At 40.0% G+C, this 20656-nt stretch overlaps 1 protein-coding gene across 5 annotated transcripts in view; it reads right to left on the bottom strand.

Annotated features, from left to right (window-relative positions):
• The window catches only part of PDGFD (platelet derived growth factor D), a 138422-nt gene that overhangs the window by 99113 nt on the left and 18653 nt on the right, over positions 1 to 20656 (bottom strand). The window contains exon 1 of one of the 5 annotated variants that reach the window (XM_041487346.1): positions 9658 to 9821. The exons of the other annotated variants lie outside the window; for them this stretch is intronic. Within the exon in view, the coding sequence (XP_041343280.1) occupies positions 9658 to 9745 (88 nt within the window). The 5' untranslated portion in view covers positions 9746 to 9821. Of the gene's footprint in view, positions 1 to 9657; positions 9822 to 20656 lie in introns of those variants that run through there. 5 annotated transcript variants of the gene reach the window in all.

Raw genomic sequence — 20656 nt, 5'->3', positions numbered from 1 at the left:
TTCACAGCAAACTGTTATTAGAGAACTACTGTTCCCCCATAATTATTAGTTTAAGAAGAGAAAGGGGAACTTGTATCAGGAACTCAAGCCTCTTTTAAGTTTTTAATGAGGAAGGAGAAAGAACCTAGGAAATTAATGTGGAACTGCATTTTGATTTCCAGTTTATGTCTGGCATCTTTTGCCTTATAATGAGTGTTTCTACACTAAAAGAGAAGATACCTCAGTTACAGTCTACTGCCTAAATGCATTAAGGATAATTTGTGCGAAGTGTCAAAAACTACGGCAAAAGCTAGGCCATTAAAAAAAAAAAAAGTACATATCTAAATAGCATGGTTATGTTAAGGATAAAAGAAAAATGTATTGTGGTTGAAGTCTGGCATGCGTTCGGGAATGTAAAACAGAACACACTTGCAGCAGAGACATTGGCAGAGTCTCAGTTATAACACACAGTTATTTCCACTACAATCTAATTCAGATATTTCAAATATTTCAAACATTTATGCTTTTTGTACAATCACAATACTTTTGAAAATTCACTATGTCTGAGCAGTGCATTTATGGGGCTGAAGGACAGGATGTCACAGGCAAAGACGACATTCATCAGTCACAAAGCAGAGGGATGCCTCTGCCTGAGGCAATGACACAGTTCTAACACACATTTTTACATGCAGCTATAGAACTTCAGGAGGACTCCAATAACAGAGTCAGCTTTTACTACCTTATGTTTAAAACAGCTTTGTCAAAAGGTGTTAAGTACCCTGGTCTTTTGCTTCGGATTAACAATTCTTGCACAGTGGGTACAATTTCTTCTTGATCACAGCTAACTATTAAAGTAGTATTAAATTTTAGTACAAAAATGGTAAAGAACTTAAGAGTATTTCCTATTTAAAAATGGGACTTAAAAAAACCTTGCAGCAAACAAAATGTAATGATAGTATCTCTACCTATTCCTATTAAAAGACTAAATTAAAAATAAAACCATTTAAGCTTTTAGTTTCTTTAACAATGAAAATCTTACTCAAAAACTGAAAAGAAAACTGAATATATTTAAAATTTATTTACTTCGCACTTGATGAAATGCAGAGGAAACCTGTATCTCTACCTCTGAAACCAACAGGTTTTGAATATGACTGTGCTTTGTTTTCTTTCCATGCAAGGCAGTATCTAAATCATTGCTCCACACCACCCACACAGCCATACTCTTATGCCCTTGCTAGAACCCAGCTTTATTCTTGTCATCTCAAAGAGAATGAAGGCTAAACCTTACTCCTATGAAATCAGACTGAAGCTTCCCTTGTTGCCACCAGAGTACCAGAAATACACAGAGGATGGTTCACACCACTCACCAGAGATATTGATGCTAGGACTGGATGGACCCCCTTACAGAGGTGGATAACTCTTTCCATCCATTGTGGAGAAAGACTGATAAAGCCTTCCCTAGGTTTGATGTGCAATTTTAAAATCTCCCAAACCAGATGGATACCAGTATGACCAGGAAAGAGATCTGGCACTTGTCACAGAGGAATGTCAGAGCACAGCAGTCACCCAGGGCTGGCGGGTAGAAGGCCCAGGACAGTCACTGGGCTACACTTCCTGGGGCAAGGACCAGCCCTACTGGGACATTTACAGCTCTGACTTCTCAGAAATACTGGCTGTTCAACACAACTCCATAATAACTTAAGGGAAGCCACAGAAGGATGTGGGGTACAACAGACACTCAATAAAAAGGTGTGTATGATCCTTAAAAAAAACAACCCTTACACATCAAGTCAGTTTCATCATTCCCTGACTATCCAAAATCGTTTTACCATCTGTCCTCTTTGCAATCTGTTTTCCCCTCCCACATGCTAATATATAACTGAACAATGCACTTGACTCCCCAGATGCTACTGACACCAATTTCTTTGGGTAATGGATGTCAATGGCACCAACACAATCCTGCTGCAGTTTCTTGTGTTGTTCCCTCCAAATAACCTGAACTCACATCATGTCAGTGAGGCCACTGTGAGGCCACTCCTTCCAGTAGGAGTTGCTCACACAAATAAATGTCACTTCCTTGATCCCAAATGCAAAAGATGTCTACAAGAGTAGCACAGCAATTTCAGCTGTCTGAGGCTGTGAGAGCCCTATGATTAGTTTATTAGAGGACTGGAAAGTGCCTTTGCATCAGTGCCAACTTTCTCATATCTGACAGAGTGTTTAGCTCTATATATTTAAGCAAGAAGAGAAACCCAAGACACACTATTCACTCCAATTACTCACCAAGATGTGAGTAATTCTCGTCTCATGAACATAAAAACAAGCAACAGTTGTAGCACATATTCCTCTGAAAACAAGCCATGGTTGTTCATAAAGCTTTTGAATTGTCTGGCAAATCCTTTCTGCCTATTGACAGGCTGTAATTGCTGCCTCTTAGCTAAAGCGAACCTTCAGCCTGATGCCTGACCCTGTCCCTGACCCCTACTTTAATCTTTTATATTGACTTAGATACAATCTGGGCCTAACACATTTTGGCAAAGTACCACAACTTGATACTGTTTTGCTTTTGACAGGCTTTTCTTAACTCTGGCCACTTCTGTGGTTTCACTCACTGCAACTATCTGGTATTATCCGGGGATTGAAATGTGCAAATAGTATGCTGCTTGTGAAAAAAAAAAAAAAAAAAAAAATACCAAACCCAAAAGCCTGCTTCGGGCCAAATGAAATTCACTGTCTACCCTTGAGCTGAGCTCTCCTCATTCTTGGTCTCACTGGGCTTGAGCTGGAGGCAGAGATTGGCTCCAGGTCAGAGCAGAGGCTGCCAGCCCTCAGCAAAGCTCAGGTCTGGCACAGACCCCAGCAGAGACCTCGGCAGCAGGCGTGACAGCTGGGACCTATGACAGAGGTGGAAAGGCTGGAGCTTTCAGAGCAACCCCAGTGAGAAATGTGGCAGTTCTGCCATTAAACAAGATTTGAAACAGATATTCTGGCCACTCTTTGCTCAGATGTTTGGAAACGGAAAGATCATCAATAAAGTTTCTCAACAAGAAAAGCCACAATGAAATCAACATTGCAATAGAGAGGAATGCAGGCCTTTACAAAGATCCAGGATTTCTAAGTAAAAAATTCCACAAAAAGAAGGCAAAGCTGACACTTACTTGGTTGCTGATGCTTTCTGAACACAAAGATTGAACTTGGTTCTTTATGTCATGCAACTATCCCTGGCTCAAATGGCTCCCAGAGGGCAATGGACCACTCCCACCCTCTTCCCGCTTTGAGTCCAAGATACTTACCAGCTTGAACCCACACAGGTAATTTTCTCTCCTCTCTACCTCTAAGCAGTAGAAAATAAATGCATGTTATGTTACCCAAGGTGGGGTTCATCCAAGTACAGTCATCTAAAGCAAAGGTATCTCTGTCACCTCAAGGCTTTTTCTGTAGCTGGAGCCCAAGAGAGGCTGCCTTGGAAAGGAGCTCAACCTCCACACACCTTAGAACAGGTGTCCATTTACTTACAGGTGTCCATTTTACTTTTTTTCTTAAATGGACAAAACTGGATAACAAATTTCCATTAGACTAAGTGTGCCATTTTTCAGGTACCTTCTTTCCTACACAAGAATAAGACAACTGTGAGAAGAGAAATCGTTGCCAAAATAATACTGAAATAGAAGTGGTCCGCATCAGTTCAGGCTAATCCCAGCTTCAGATGAGGCCTAAGATGATGAAATTTCTGTAGCAGTGAATTGGCGCTCTCTGGATTTCACAGTGAGATCTGTGGTCTTGTGACCAAGCTACCAAGATGTTTCTGTGTCATAGGATTGCTCTCCTAACCCCACTGCAGTGTGTTTGTGGCACTTCTATGCTGGCAGGAGAGCATACACAGACTGGGACGAGAATCATCCACTATAATTTGCTGTGTTTAGATGTTAGAAGGCAGCTGGCTTCAGCTCTTTCATGCCAAGTGAAGTGATGGAGAAGTGAGACAGAGGGGAAATGCACTACTTTAGATATTCCTTGCAGCCTCACTCCTCTGCTCCCTTGGTCCTCATTAAATGTTTGCACAATCTATCAAATTTAATCAACTATTGTTTTCCCAGATTGGTTGTTTTGCAGGGACTCTCACAACACAACCATTCCTGATGAACTTCCGGGATCCCCAGCAAAGTACTGCAGAAGAAAGAATGACAAATAATACAGAAGAAAAGAGCAAAAACTGGAAAAAGACGTGGCTTCACCTGAACTGTAGACCACAAGATTCAGAACCTTCCCTTTTCCATGAACGGAAGTGAAGAAGGAAGACTAAAATGGTACCTTGAATGTAGAATACACATCAAGATACTTCGAGAGCAGTTTTTATGTATCATAATAAAAAGTGAGCTGGAGTTGATACATGATCCCTGAAACAGAACAATTTTAAAGCCTCATAAAGGATAGGAAAGGCTACAATGAAGAGGAGATCTAAACAGAAAACACTAACTCATTAAAATAAAAAATCAACAGTAACTGAACTGGGAAGAGTCACTGAAAAGCTGTCTAGCAGAAAAGAACCTGACAGTGTTAGTCGGCAGCAGCAGAGCATGAGCCAGCAACGCACCAAGAAGGTGATCCAAGAAGGCCGATGGCATCCTGGCCTGGATCAGCCCTGGTGTGGCAGCAGGAGCAGGGCAGTGACCGTCCCCCTGTACTCAGCACTGCTGAGGCCACAGCTCCAATCCTGTGCTCAGCTCTGGGCCCCTCACTGCAGGAAAGACATTGAGGGGCTGGAGCGTGTCCAGGGAAGGGCAGCGGAGCTGGGGAAGGGTCTGGAGCACAAGTGCTGTGAGGAGCAGCTGAGGGAGCTGGGGGTGCTCAGCCTGGAGAAAAGGAGGCTCTTTTCCAATCTAAAGGGCTCTATGATTCCATGAGTGGGTGCTTAGGGTTCTCAAGACCCTGCACAAGCTTCAGCTGTCTCTGACCCAAGAACTAGACTGAACTTGGGTCTCCAGGGTGCCTCTTGTCCAACTACAGGTGAGTAAAGGTCAATTAAGAAAGGACCAAGGAGAACATAAACACTGTATTTTTGAAATATGCTATTGCATTTGAATTCACCTGTCTCTATTAACCCTATTTAAACTCAAAATGAGAACAATTATGTCTATTAAAACATATAACATTAATACTGTTTTACTTTCACTGGACAATTGAAATAATACGTGCTTGTTGCTAAAGTTTCAAAGTCAAATACCTAAAGTGGTTTATTAGTAACAAGTTAAATGGAAGACAGTGGTTAAGCACCTAGAATACAAAGTGCTGAAACTGATTCTGACAGCACTAGTCTCTTCAGCAAATACAGATAATGTATCTTTCTTGACAGTTTATTTAAGTATTTTTGGTTCACTGAATAATTCATTAAAAGCTGAAACCAGCAAAGAGTTGAGGAAATAAGAACCAAAACAAAAAGCTTCAGAGATAACTTGCTTTCTAACTTCATCTTGTGCATAAAAGCACAGGGTGAGAGGATGAGCACTGCAGTTCTGAAGCCTTGAATGCAGCTACTAGAAATAAACACATCAAATCAATAATTAAAATGTTCTTTTGTTTAATCACTTTGTTATAAATTATAAAACTTGCATAAAAAATAGATAAACATGTACATCGTATACTTTAATTGACTGAAGAAATTGTACTTAAATAAACCAGAAAAAGAAGGTGTTCAAAACCACTTCTTGTTCCTGTAGAAGCAGATTCAAACCTGTAAACAATTACTATAACTAAGTGCAAAAAAGAACAAAATTAAGAAAGTCAATGTGAAGAATTCCTCTTTCAGAGATTATGTTGTTGAAGTATTTGTTTTCTGTTAAAATTCTTCAAACTGTGAATTTAAAATATCACAGGTCCTTTATCACTCTGAGAAGACAAATTTACACTGCTTAATTTTTTATCCAGAAGAAATGAAGGCAAAAAAGCTTCACCTGACACTCAGTCACGCAGTCTTTTCTTAGCTCTGCTGTATTACTGCATAAAAGAGATAAAATACCATCACTGCTGAAGCTTTGAATGCTTCAATGTAGCGAACAGCCTCCTGGGTGCTTGTCCTTGAACAGCTCTGCAACAGCTTCCCCCAAAGTTGTGCTGGAAATGAAGGGCTAGCAGACTCCAGGAGTGCCTGGCCACTATATGCAAAGATTCAATTGCTGGAAAGACTAAGCAGTTTTCTTCAAAGAGATCACTTCATTAAAACTTCAATATACAAATGAAGTCTGGTCATGTCAAACACTGTTTGGGCACAAGAAAAAGACTGCTGTTGTGACAGACAAGAAAGTCTGCCTGAATTGCATGGTTTGGCAGTAGAAAAATCCCAACCCCTTTCTGTACTGCAAGGAGAGAAACACCAAGAAGAATTCGTCAGCAGTGGGTCACAAAAGCTAAAACAATGCTGGCCTGCTTTATTTCCACTAGCAGAAACCAGCGATTATCCATCACCATACCTGTATAAACAACCTATTTCAATGCTTCATACCAAAAAAGTAAAACAAGAGGGTTTACTTCACAGCATACGGCTACAACACGACTTTGCTATTCCTGAGACTCTGGAGAGGAGAGGAACAGTGCCCACATACCCCACCACTCTCCACACACTGAGCTGCCCAGCTGCATTTTGGGGGTCAGAAGGAGAACAAGTGGTTCATCAATCAACTCCAGCTCCCAGTGCAGAGAGAGTTGCAACCCCAAAACTGGGAATCTTGGGCAACCCTGATTCCACCTGACTCCCCATGCTGCCACCACAGGCACTTCCAGATACCTGCCACAGACCCCTCGCTGCTCTCATGATCTGCAGCATCACGATTGCTGCAATGTTACCCACACAACACAGGAGGTCTGAACTCAAGGATCCTTAATTTATTTCCGAGTCCTCAGTGAGGAAACAGAAGCTGCCAAAGCATCTTGGCTTCCCAGGACAAAGCAGGAGTTAGCTGTTTAGTTTATTTTCTTGGCTTCTGCCCGGGTGGCCCTGTGTGGTGTGTCTTGAGCACAAGGAGTTGCACAAACACAGACAATGTTCCTGCGCCTGCGAGAGTATTTCTGGTGGGTGTGGAGCCATTCCTCGCCAACACCCAAGCTGCTCCGCCCAGCTGAACTTGAAAAATCAGTATCCCCCAAGGCCAAGCTCTATCCTACAAGATCATCAATTATCTCATTGAGAATCATCAACTTAAGACAGGATTTAGTCTCTGAGGTGGGGAAAAAAGTTACTTGGGGAGATACCAGGAGACAGCACCATGGATAATCGGTGCACCATAAAAAAATAAAATAAAAAAAAAAACACTACAAAGCAAGACAGGCTGTAGCAGAGCAGTCCTGCAGAACAGGTATTCTACATCTAGGACCTACAGAAATGTTAGGAGTTCAAGAGGAATTACTCTAAAGAGCCACAGGATTTATTAGGTGTTAAACTTTCTGTTAGCATTTTGACCTATCACATATAAAATAATACTATAGGTATGCAGCTTTTGAGAGCATGTTCCCAATATAACTTTTTTTTTTCTTATTTTCTATTAAAGGTTTCATGAGCTTTCAGCAAGCATTTTATTCCTATAGAGTTTGAGATCCTTATCTGTTAGTCCAGTGGTGGTCCAAAAGCACTTGAAAGGTTTCTCAATGACATTTTTCTCTCTACTGTCAGATCTCTGCAAAAGGTGACACATTCTCCACAAACTGCTGGCTAGCTGCCCAGCACAGGAAAGAGATGAAGCACCTGCCACCTCCCCTCCTATTTCTTTAAGGAGAAGAGAAAAGGAAAGCTTTCCTAAAGAGCATGAGCTGAGCTGCATAGATGTGCTATTGTGGATGGCTGCTGTGGGAAGACATGTGGGAAGGTCTCCAATGAACAATCAAAAGGAATCAGGAAAAGTGCCATCCTCAGGCAAAAGGGAATTCCACCTAAAAAGTGAACAACTCAGAAAGACCTTGAAAAGTTGCATTTAGGGCTTTTGAACATTTCTGAGCAATGCTGGCAGACCTGGGAAGATGTTGTACTGCAAAGGTGATGCTGCTGCACTTGTAGGGTCCCTCTCCTGCTGGAGGGACCTGTTACTGCACAAAGACCTGCACCAGCTCTGCAAGGAGCACCACAGTCACAGTGGGTTTAAGAGAGAATGCCGCCTCCTCCCTGCTCCTTTCTCTTGTGGAAGCTAAGAAACCAGTCCAGCATTCAAACACAATACCAAACACACACCCCTTCCCCTCAACTTTGCATTGAAAAGAAACAATAGAAACCACTCAGATCTAAACGGATATTAATTTTCACCTTATATACTACTGCTATCCACCATTTAAAATACAATTGGTTGTGTATTAAAAAATACTTTACATGTGACTTTTAAGTTTCTCTTTTTTAATTAGCAGGAGTAAGTGTGTTTAGGAGGCTTAACTAAAACTAACTGAAATAATTGGCTGGTGGTTTTAAGAATTGAATGCTTTTCTATTCCTAGGCTGAAAATGGGACAGCATGTTAGCAACACAGAGGGTGTGGAGAAGGTCAGACACTTCACTGAATATAACTTCACTTTGGTCTCTTTCCAGGAAGTGAGCAAAAGTGCCACTGACACCTTTTTCTGCCAAAAGAAAGCAGACCAAGAAATGGTTGGGTTGGACTTAAAATGAAAAGGATATTCCTTTGCTTTCCTATAGCCAAGGAATGTCATGTAAAGAAGCCAATCACTCCAGTCACACACAGGAGAAGAGGCAAAAGGATGGTCACCATGTGCCCATGCTCAGCCAGGTACTCTGAGCCACACTCTCCAAAACCTCTTACCCTCTGCACAGGGACAGGATGAAAATCACATCACAGTGAGAAAAATGGATATTGTGCAATATAAGCAGAACATTTACAGGCAGCAAAATCAAATAGCTTCCATGCAGCACATAATTACCTTGTACACCTCACTGTAACAGAAATGGAAAAGGTTTACATGAATTTAAAAAATATTAGACATTTGTAGAGTATGGATCCATCATAAGCTGTAAAATATGATGGTTTGGATGCAAACTATGGCTCAGCAAGCCTCCATAGTGATATTGATTACTGCAAGTTGGGAGAGTGTAGCAGAGGAAATGTCTCCAGCTTTCCTCTGATTTTATATTCCTTGGCTCGACCTTGTGTTATTGCAGTCTTTGCACAACTGTAAAGAGCCTCTCTGCATGCAAGAGGCTACACCAAGAAAGCCAGAAACTACCTTATATTAGGCACTGAATGCCTTTATGGCCCCTGGGAAGACATGTGACCTCAGCTGTCGTTCTGCCATCACCAAAGTGCAAATAGTTTGTCAACAAATAGTTAGCTAATGTTGATATGTCTTAACCATGAAACAGAATTATAGAATCATTTAGATTTTAAAATAGCTTTAAGATCATCAAGTTCAACCATCAACCCCGCACTCCCAAGTTCACCACTATAAATCATGTCCCTAAGCACCATGTCTTTCTAATACCTCCTGGGGTGGTGACTCCACCATTTCCCTGGAGAGCTTGTATTTCCCCCCGATATCTGGTAGATGACAGAGATTCTCCTTGACCCTTTCTTCTGCTGCTAAGGTATTTGAAAACATATTTTTTTGTTGTCTTTTATGGCACTAGCCTAAGTTCTAGCTGGGCTTTGGCTCTTTTCACTTTCTCCCTGCATAACCTCGTGGTACTTACTTGTAGTCCTCTTGAGCTGTTTTCCTCTTCTCCTAAGGGTTACAACAAACTCTCCTTTTCTTCCCAAGTTCCATCCAGATCTCTCCATTCAGCCATCCAATAATCACCATTCCCCACTGGTCTGTTTTTTGATATCTGGGGCAGCCTGCTCCTGCATCTTTAAGATTTCCTTCTCAAAGCACATCCACCCTTTTTAGATTCCTATGGTCTTTATGAGTCACTCCCAACAACTCTTTCGGCTGGGCTTCTAAAATGGATCAAAGTCTGCCCTCTGAAGTCCAAATTCTCCTGGAACCAAAAACATGACTGCTGTGCCTTGGACAGCCTCCAACCACTACACCACCCACCAGTCCCTCTCTGCTCACAAACACGTGGTCCAGGGGGACACCTTCCCTAGTTTGCTCCCTCACCAGCTATTTCAGGAAAGTCTTTTCCACAGATTCCAGGAACACCCTGGACAGTTTCCTCTCTGCTGTGTTGTACTTCCAACTTACTTATCTGTTAAGTTGAAATCCCCCACAAGAACAAGGACTAGTGATTGTGAAATTTCTCCCAGCTTATTCTCCCAGAATATTTTTCTCCCAGAAAATATTCTCCCAGAATATTTTACGTGCTCCCTCATCCTGGCTGGGTGACCTGTAAAAGACTTCCACCAGGATAGCTGCCCTCCTGGCCTTCCCCCTGGTTCTTAGCCACAAATGCTCAACCCTAGGGTCACTATCGTTATGCTCCAGACAATGGAGACACTCCCAACATACAGGGCTACCCCACCATCTCTCACTCCTGGCCTATCCCTTCTCAAGAACTTGTAGCTGTCCACTGCACCACACCAGTTGTGTGAGTCATGCCGCATTTCTGTGAAGGCAATGTCAGAGTTTTCCTGCTAGGCCACAGTTTCCATTTCCTCCTGCTTGTTGCCCATGGTGTGTGCATTGCTGTTGATGCACTTCACAGGCTACTGATCCCACTGCATTTCTGGGGGGAGAAGTCCTAACTCCAATGTGACCATCATCAACCCTTCCATCTTTGCTGCTGATTGGATGTCCCTCCACAACTTCCACTGAGATGGCAGACAGAATTACCTTGCTAGCACACCATCTCTCAAACATCAGTGTGATGTCCCCAGGCTTTAATCTTTTCCCCTTCAAATCTAGTTTAAAGGTCACTCAATGAGCCCTGATAATGTGCCTGCAAAGATCCTACATATCATATTCTACATATCAGCAGTTAATCTCATTTTACAAACCCCAAAGAAAAATATTTATTAAAAGTTCATTTTCTTTAGGAACTTGTACAAAGAAGTAGCTTCTAGTACAGCAACCTGAACTAGTAGCTTCTAGTTACAGCTTCTAGTACAGCAACCTGACATGAAAAAAAAAACAAAAATCATCAGTATAATAAAATATTGTATTAAAGTTGTACAGCTTTGAGGGTGAGATGTAGGTGACATAGCCACTTCTCAATTGTTACACAGTACTAGCTTCAAAGTCACAGTACTAAGTTTACATGGATCTCGCCAGAAATTTGTGGAGATGAGACACTACATAAGCAGTATCTTCCAGATCAATCTTGTCTCAGAGACTGCAGAACACAGACATGACTATGCCACAGTCTGATGCGATAGTAATTCATGGAAACCCCTGCGTTATCTTTCAAACTACACCTAAGTCTGGATACCTATAACAGCACAGGTGCAGCACCATAAAGCTTAAGGTGAAATAACAGTGCAAGGCATTTGCCCAGTTCCTTTGGAAAGCTTCCCCATCTATCCAGAGCTCTATACATATGCTGATGGCAAAACATAATCAAGGTAGTCCAATGTTACACTGGGTATACACAAATGCAGTTCCTACAGTCAAAGAACTTACTAGGTGGGATAAGCCATCTGAAGCTTCCTACCCCACCTAATTCAATGTTTGGGTTTCCTCCATAGTCAAAAGAGCTGGAATGTCCAAGCACGGACTAAAGCTGACATTTTGTGTGTAATAATAAATATCCAGTTCTGGACATGAGATTTTCTGGGTACCAAATGTGAACTACCTTTGTACCTCCATACTTCATTCAGGTTGTCTGCTGTTCTAATTGAATAAAGTAATAAAAGTCTCACGGTGCTATGTAAAAAGCCTTAATGTGGCTGCCAGAGCAAATTAAGAGACAAAAGGACCAGTACTTTATCACATCATTTATTGCTGAGAAAAACAGTGCATTCAAGCTATTACCACTATTATGCTACAAGTTATAACAGGAAATCAATAAGGGTAAGAAAGAGAAATGTCCACATTCATCCCCAAGGCACTGCAATCTCCTCTCCTTTATGCAAAAGAGAAGGAGAGAATTGAATGACTGCAGTGTTACTGAATGATGTCAAAAGGCACAGCTATTACTCACAGGGAAGTGTCGCCACCGCAGCCATTTAGCGAACTTTGAATATTTTAAATTCAGGGAATTTCCTAGCAGACAAGCATCACATGGTAGCAAATGGGGTGCAGAAGCACATCCTCTGTCCAGCAGAGCTCTCCCCAGCCGGACACTGACTGCAGCTGGCACCTCAAGATGCTGACAGTCAGGTCTAACACCCATCTCCTGTGCAAGTGCTTGGAAAGGAGCTCCGCTCCCCTCCTGCTCTGCTCCTACTCCTGCTTTCCTCTCACCAAGCCCAGCTACAGCACAGGCCATTCTTCCCTCCCCAGCTCATAGCTTCCTGACCTTCAGGACCTTTTGCTGAACGTTGCTACTTGCTATTATCATTGGTATACTTAGAAAGAAATACATATGTACTACAGAATAGTAGTAGTCCAGCAAATAACAGACCCCTGAATGAAAGGTCAGTTCACTCTCCTTGGGGGGCGAAAAAAAACCCCATTAATAATTACTTTTATGCAACTATCTAGCATCCATTCTGGTTATAGTGTGGCTCTCCTGAGGATGTGAAGGAGCGAGGTCACTCATGATCACACCTACTGAAATCCCTTCATTCCACTCTGCAACTTCTGCTACCGCTCATATTAACCCACTTTTGCTGCACAATTTTCTCCAGCCTGTGCTGTGCAAGAGTTATGTCACCAGAGTTGCTTCTGCTAAATTACATGGAAAGTCCAATTTAACCTAAGTTGCTAAAATTATGAGGGACGGACTCTCAGTAAACATTCTACATTCACAGTGATTTTTCATTTATTCTCTACTCTGCGTCTTTTCACAAATTTTTTTACCATATATTAAATGTATTAACTTCTCTCTAGCAACAAGACACAAACACAGCAATTGGCAGCTTAACACAGCTTTAAGTTTTTCCAGCAATTTTTGGTCCTAGTTGTGCAACAGCTTTCATGTGCTCTTCAGAGCAACACAAGGCCTAGCCTATTCATTTACAAAGAGAAAGAAAGGAAGTTGAAAAAATAATGTGAACTAATATATTTTCCCTGGGGACTAGGGCAAATAAAATGAGGAAAAGAAGGAAGAAGACAGGTCACAGATCAAAGAAATACCCTAACCAAAGTTTTTAATTGAATGGAAAGTCAGAAACAGCTAGCATGCTTTGAAATGCTAACAGTGGGACACAGACTTCTGTTGCGCAAAACCAGTCCCACAGGACAGTCAGAATGTTAGGGAAAAAGAAAAAAAGGAAAGATGAGGGGATTAGTATCATCTTGCCTTAACATCAGTCTGAGGTGTGGTAAAGACCTCTCAGGATGAGCCTGCCACTGTTCACTGCCTGCAGACAGAACCCAGATGAACAACTTCACATGCACATTGTTTAAATCATTGAGTGAGATGAATTGAAAGGTGTCACCAACTCTGCCCCATTTCAGCGGGATGTTCTTCAGTGAGGAAAAAAATCTATCTGTAAGGTGACCTCAGGGAACACCTGTGCAAGTGTGTGACTCTGAACCCACTGCAAGTCTGTGTTCCACTGCATCTCCCTGTAAACAAGATGATATCACTTTCTATTTTCATCCTCTCTGGCAAACTATTTCATCAGCATTTCTCCTGTAATCACTAACTGACAACACATGTTAGCATTTTTAGCACAATATTTAACACTGTATGCAGAGAGATCTCTGCCAAAGTTTCACTGTCTTATTGGCATGCTAGATAATGCTAGAAATATTCTCCAACCAGGAAGCCTGCCACTTCCACAAACTACTCTTTTTTTTCCTCTGGAAAACTACTTGATATTCACTCTTTCCTGACTCTGCAAGACTCTCACACTCTCTGGAGTATTACCTTGGTTTTTGAAAGCTTCATTACAACAATTAATAGATTAATATAATTTCCAGTGAACTTCACTACTTCCTTTTTTCATAATGACACTCTAAACCACAATCCCATGCTTCTGTTAAGCAAGAGGTAACAGCTCAGACTAATGAATGGAGCTAATGAAGTATCATAAAGCTACACCAAATCTGAAAGGTTACCACCACTGGAGACAGTGGTTGGATTCAAGTATTTCCCAAACAAAACTTAAACCTCTCTCTTTATGATAGGAAAAAAAAAAAGGAAGACAATTTTACACATAAAACCATGTCTGCCTTTTAAAGTTTTATGTGAGACTTTCTTCAGCAGTAAGGAGGGCAGAGGGCAGCAGACGTCAGAGGGAACACAACATGCCCTAACAGGTAGGAGACAGGAGATAGAGGTCCTCTTTTATCAGCTGAAAAATAGTTAATTGCAGAGTTCTCCCATATGGAAAAGAACAGACACAACTTCGTGGGGGAAAAAATTCTTCTCAAAACAACAACCTTCATGGAGGATCCAGGATATAAAGCAAGGTATGTATTTTTGGCAAACCAGCTGTGTTACAACCATGATTTTCACTGGTAGATCATAAGTTGCTCTGAGTCTGGAAATCATTCTGACACATACCTCACATAAGTATAGAAGGGCTATTTGACTTCATGTCACATCTTATTTTAAAGTTTAGTAATAAAATGTAAAGCTATCGTGAAAAATCTGAATTCCAGTCAGTCTCTTAAGTGACAAAACTGTATAAAATGGACATTAAGAACAACTTTTTTTATTGCTTTAAAATGCTGAGAATAGTCTCTCACACTAGAGCAAATTCACAGACTGAAAATTTTCTTAGCCAGTACACATCTTCTATTCTCATTACCATTATCACAAATATTTATATTTGAGGCACAGCAAGCTGCTGCAGTTCAGACAAGCCTAGACAAATTCAGACTGAGAATGAGATTAAATTAACTCCAAACCAGTGGAATAACATAACAACGGATTCTAGCAAGTTTAAATGTTTTTAAAAAGAATTTTTAAGTAATGAAACAAAAAAATTCCTCTAACCCTCTTCAGAAATATGTCATTGCAATGAAGTAACCATTTGCTGAAATACTGCACTCTGTTTAATGAAGAATGCCAGAATCAATCTAGTGGTTTTTTCTGGTCTATAACTTGCTTACCAGTTCTGCAAGAACTCTTCTTGTAGAATAACTACCCTGGGATAAAACCCCCTGCATTTATACCAATCATGTGAGCCCACCACAATGGCATTATTTGAAAGGCCACTGTCATCATTACAGCTGTAATGCATCAGGCCTCTCCTTTGTAGTACCCTACTTCTGCTGAAATCGTTCAAGCTACAGTGGTGTGAAATAAGAAAAAGGTCTCCAAGACTCAAAAAAACTTAGCCTTTGTTTAGAAATCAGAGAGATGGTGAGATCAGTGTTTCAATTCAACATCCACATGGTGATCAGCAACCACAATGGAAATTACAATAATACACAGATGGTGTGGAAAGAGATTTCAGTGTAAGAGAAAAATTTGTCAGTCTTTCTACCCTAAAACAGTATTCAAGTTTCTTTTATTATACTGTTTATGTTAACCTCATTCATTCTTAAAACGCATTATCACCCCTCCACAGAAAAAAAAAAAACAAACCAACCCACCACCTAATAATATCAAATATATTCGGTAATTCTGAAAAAAATGCAAGCATTGAGCATATTTCACCCTGCAGTAACATGAAACTTTTGCCAAGAGTCCCTCTAGTTCTAGCTGCTGGCACACAGCAGCACTGTGATATCCCAAGTATGAGGATTTGACAGTGCATCTCAGAAGGAGATTTTCACTTTTAGGCTACTAGTTCATATAACTTCTGCAATTAGCCCTTTGTTTAGGATGTACGCACATGGACACAAAGAAGCTTAATGCTACTGAAGTCAATGGGATGGAAGTATGTGCTTGAGTATTATCTCAATTCAGGGCCAAAAAATAGGCCTCTTGAAAACACGAGGTTCAAAAAATGGATTGGAAGTTGAGACTCACTCTGATGGAGAATTATTCTAAGTATTTAACATCCAGTAAATAATGAGCATCAAAGGCTCTTGCTCAGTTTCTTCCACTTAAGCCAAAAGAAAATCCCCGAGGTGTAAAGCTTTAGGGCTCTAACACCACCTCAATGGGGTGTGTATGCCTGGTATTTCAAGAGTATAAACATTATCTCCACCTTCCACCAAGAACTGTGATAAACAGACAGAGATAGGAGACGAGCCTTCAGACTGTTTCCACAAAAACTCTTTAGTTGTATATATTTATTGTCAAACTACCTTACTACTTTTAAGTATGTGACACATTCACTTGGTGAGCTATTATTTAGTAATTACACTTCGATTGAAGCATGCACAATAGCATTCAATAGCCAAAGGGATCCTGTACAAGGCAGACATTTACATGCAGAATTTTAGAGCTGGTTACCCATGGAAGCATACTAAGTCTCCATGCCTCCTTATCAATACTCACTACTGGATTTTTAACCTTCAGTACCATTGGAACCAATGTGAGGTAGGAAAAGAGGCTGCAAAGTACAGTATTTCTGCAAGTTAAGAGAAAACAGGATGCCAGCTAGCAACAGGGGTTCTGCTAATGACAATGGTTCAGGAAAAGGCTGCACAATCAGAGGACCCTTACCAGGTATCAGGAAATCCACACTGGCTCCCACCATAAAGGCTGAAAACCCTAAAGAAACCAATCTTTACTGGTTCACTGCTCATAAAACTACTTATTGTCATTCAGGAAAGAATTTTAATAGTTTAGCACCCAAAACCTAATTCATCTGTCATCTCTATAAGTCTTCAGCCACTTTTAATATGCTGACCAGTACTTGAACAGCAGAATAGCTTTCATGTGCTAAAACTGGAGACCAGGGTGCTAGTTCTGCATTCCAGAAGGGACTAGGAAACAAAACTACTCAGAACATCTTCCCATTAGCAAGGGTCAGTTTATCAGTATACAACATGCTCATTTTCTATAAATACACCATGGTGTTAATTTCAAAGAAAGAGAAACACCCAACATGGAGGGAAGAGTTCATCTGGGAGCAAACAGATGAAAACTTGGCACATACAAGTCATGGCCAGAATGGTACGAAGGCTGCTGAACAGCTTTGTTACAGCCCCCAAGTAGTACCAGCAGTAGTAAAGAATATACTATTTTTAAGATGGAGCTCACTTGACCTGTACACAGATACTTGGACTGAGGCAACCCTTTCAGATGCTGTGTCAGCAAAAAAAGGGACAAAGGTGAAGTACTGGCACAAATGAAGTATGTAAATTTTAGCAAAGGATTTTATAGAAAGTGTGAAGAGCAGGAGAAAACCTCAAGAATACTGCCTAGCAGGAAGACAGATGCAGCTTTGTTAATGGGCAAAACCTCATACCCTAGAAAAATTAGTTTAATACAGCATAATAAAAAAGGCAAGAGAAGAGAAAGACAACCTGTAGGTAGTGTGAGGTGATACTTATCCCTGCTGAAGGATACAAAGTGGAATGAGTGGCACAGGAAAATGAAGGACAGAAATAGTTCCGTCAAAGAATGGGAGAGGACAATCAAGATGAGGAAACTCCAGACGTAAGGCAAAACAAGTCTCTGAAAGTGGACTACTGCTTAGGGTAGAGAGACCACAGGTTTGCAAAATGTGAAGGACACCAAGTAATCTGCACCCAGGATTCAACACATTTAAATTTGTTGTTATATCTGAGCCAGAACTCTCAGCATTTTTAAGATCAAGCCAGAAAGGAGGAGGAAAAAGCCACCTAATAATTGTGAACCTCATGAAGATGTCACTGAAAAGATGAAGAGCTGCAGGAAGAGAAAGGAGTACCTTAGCTTTACTTTTAATTCATGTTGAAAGCCTTCAATTTGCAGACTAAAATTTAGATATGAAATGCTATTATTCTCTTCAGTTCCTTCATTCTGAACTAGCCTTTCCCCCAGTGGACAGCTATTCAGTCCAAGAGAGGACTGATGCTAAAATCCTTTGGTTCTGATCACTCCCAAGTGAATTTTTCAGTATGTCAATGGATAGTAACCTGATGAGAGGAAAACCAGCCACAGCTTGTCGAAACCATTATCTCCAATATATTACATACATCTGCCTTTGCTTTTCTGTTTAATCTAAGCACAATAATAATAGAAGCCAAGAAGGAACTCTGATGAAACAGGTCAAATCAGTCACTCAGTCTGATAACTCTCTACTGATAGTCCTTGTGCCAAGTTCCTCAAAGGGCAACTTAAAACAACAACAGGAATAAGCAATTCTGTAATATTAGATAACAAAGAAAAACATCTTGTAGTTCATGGCTTTATTTTTTTTTAAATTCTATTTGGACTCCTAGCCCTATAAACATTTGTTTAATTTAATGACAGTTTCTATACAATTTCATTCAGGGTCCAGTACTGAACTTTGGAAAAAAAGATAGCAATGTCTTTATCTTCCAGGGCATACGGTCAAGTCCAGAAGTGTCTTAGCATTGCTCAAAACATATTAAACCATTTCTCTCACACTAGATGCAATCAAATACTCTCTAGAAATATTCTGAATCAAGCCTTCTACCACATGAACTTCTGTGAGTGAATTTATTAAGTAAATAAATCCTTATGAGACCTCTATAGAATTACTGTTTTTCATTTAAATAGGGTTCCACCATATTCCCAAAGAGAGTCAAAGAAAGAACCCCATGTTAGCTTTTCAGTATTGTGCCATTTATACATCCTCTCACTTCTGCATTTCTACTTACTAGGTCTTTTACTATTATTATTATTATTATATATATATATATATACACACACAAAATTTTTTTTTTCTTTTTGGTGCAGTTCGTTTAACCAGATAAATGCAGTAAGACACAAAAAGCAGCATTCAAAGTCCCTACTGAATGTTTCTGTATATCAGCTTTTCATGCTTAAGTTTGAGAAGACAACTAGACAAATATACCATTTAAACCATTTATATATATGTATTTATGTATTTTATATATAGATATACACACACAGGGCATACGGTCAAGTCCAGAAGTGTCTTAGCATTGCTCAAAACATATTAAACCATTTCTCTCACACTAGATGCAATCAAATACTCTCTAGAAATATTCTGAATCAAGCCTTCTACCACATGAACTTCTGTGAGTGAATTTATTAAGTAAATAAATCCTTATGAGACCTCTATAGAATTACTGTTTTTCATTTAAATAGGGTTCCACCATATTCCCAAAGAGAGTCAAAGAAAGAACCCCATGTTAGCTTTTCAGTATTGTGCCATTTATACATCCTCTCACTTCTGCATTTCTACTTACTAGGTCTTTTACTATTATTATTATTATTATATATATATATATATACACACACAAAATTTTTTTTTTCTTTTTGGTGCAGTTCGTTTAACCAGATAAATGCAGTAAGACACAAAAAGCAGCATTCAAAGTCCCTACTGAATGTTTCTGTATATCAGCTTTTCATGCTTAAGTTTGAGAAGACAACTAGACAAATATACCATTTAAACCATTTATATATATGTATTTATGTATTTATATATATATATATATATATACACACACCATTTATACTATTTAAACTACAAATACTACAAATTATTTGTGGAGACAAACATCCAAGTTGCAAATAAGTTGTTTTTAATATGAGTAGCTGAAAGAAAATAATGTAAAGGGGTGGGTAAGAACTGCCCATGTCTTTTCTTGAAAAGAAAGAAATGGAGCATGCTGAGTTATAAAATTTTAGTTGTGTTGTAAATTCTGTATGTGTGAACCAGAAACAGTATTTGGATGGTCAGAGAATACTCAGTTTCTAGATGCAATTATTTTGGTTTCAGAACTATTGCACAGTGCTAAACAAACCTTAGAGACTCATAGTGTTCCTAACACAATATAAATCTCAGTCTAATATCCAAAATGTGATTTACCTCTCTACTACTTCTCCCATGCAAACAGCCATTTATATTATGCATCTGTTCTACTTTTAGATAGGAATTATACATTAATTACCTTCACTGGCAAGTTTAGATATACAACCTTATGTTCATTCTTAATGGAACAGAATCTCTCCAGGCTCTTGCTTTCATTTCTTTTGACTTACCATTTTAAAGAGACATTCATTTTCTCTGCTTGAACAAGAGAAATTCCCTACTTCTATGACTCTGACTTTGTTCCTTTATGTGTTTAAATTCTAGTATCTGAAATACTCATAACTCTCTGAGAAATAAAAATATGACTGGATGGGGATTTCTGAAAGCTCCCAATACTCTATTCCCATTGAAGTCACTGCTAGTTTATTCCACACTCCTGTGAAATGAGAGCTTAGGCAGCACTGAAGCCTGATTTCATGCTGTAATGTTTCCATAAATGGACTTCTAGGTATACACAAAATCTATTTTTAATCCATAAGCACTCAATAACATCACCAGTGTGGATTTGCTCTATGCCTATATTCCCACTTGTGAGTTTCTCTAATAACTTGAACCTGTTGGCTAAATTGAGGATAAAGCCTCAAACGTATTTCAATTCTGTAAGCCTTCTGAAGGCTAGCAGGAAAAGAGAGAGAAGAGAGACTGTATTAATGTCTCCCAGGGAGCTGGGAAGAGCCTCATCCTCACTGTTCAGCAGTCAATCCAGAGGGAGAACATTACAGTATGCCTCAACACTGGGAGAAGTTTAGAATGCAGCTCACATTCACGGAATCACAGAATAATGGAATC

Source organism: Pyrgilauda ruficollis, unplaced genomic scaffold (genome assembly GCF_017590135.1).
Source record: "Pyrgilauda ruficollis isolate IOZ18807 unplaced genomic scaffold, ASM1759013v1 scaffold8, whole genome shotgun sequence".
Taxonomy (NCBI): Eukaryota; Metazoa; Chordata; class Aves; order Passeriformes; family Passeridae; genus Pyrgilauda; species Pyrgilauda ruficollis.
Note: the sequence above shows the minus strand (reverse complement) of the source record. Positions and strands in the feature narration are given on the sequence as shown.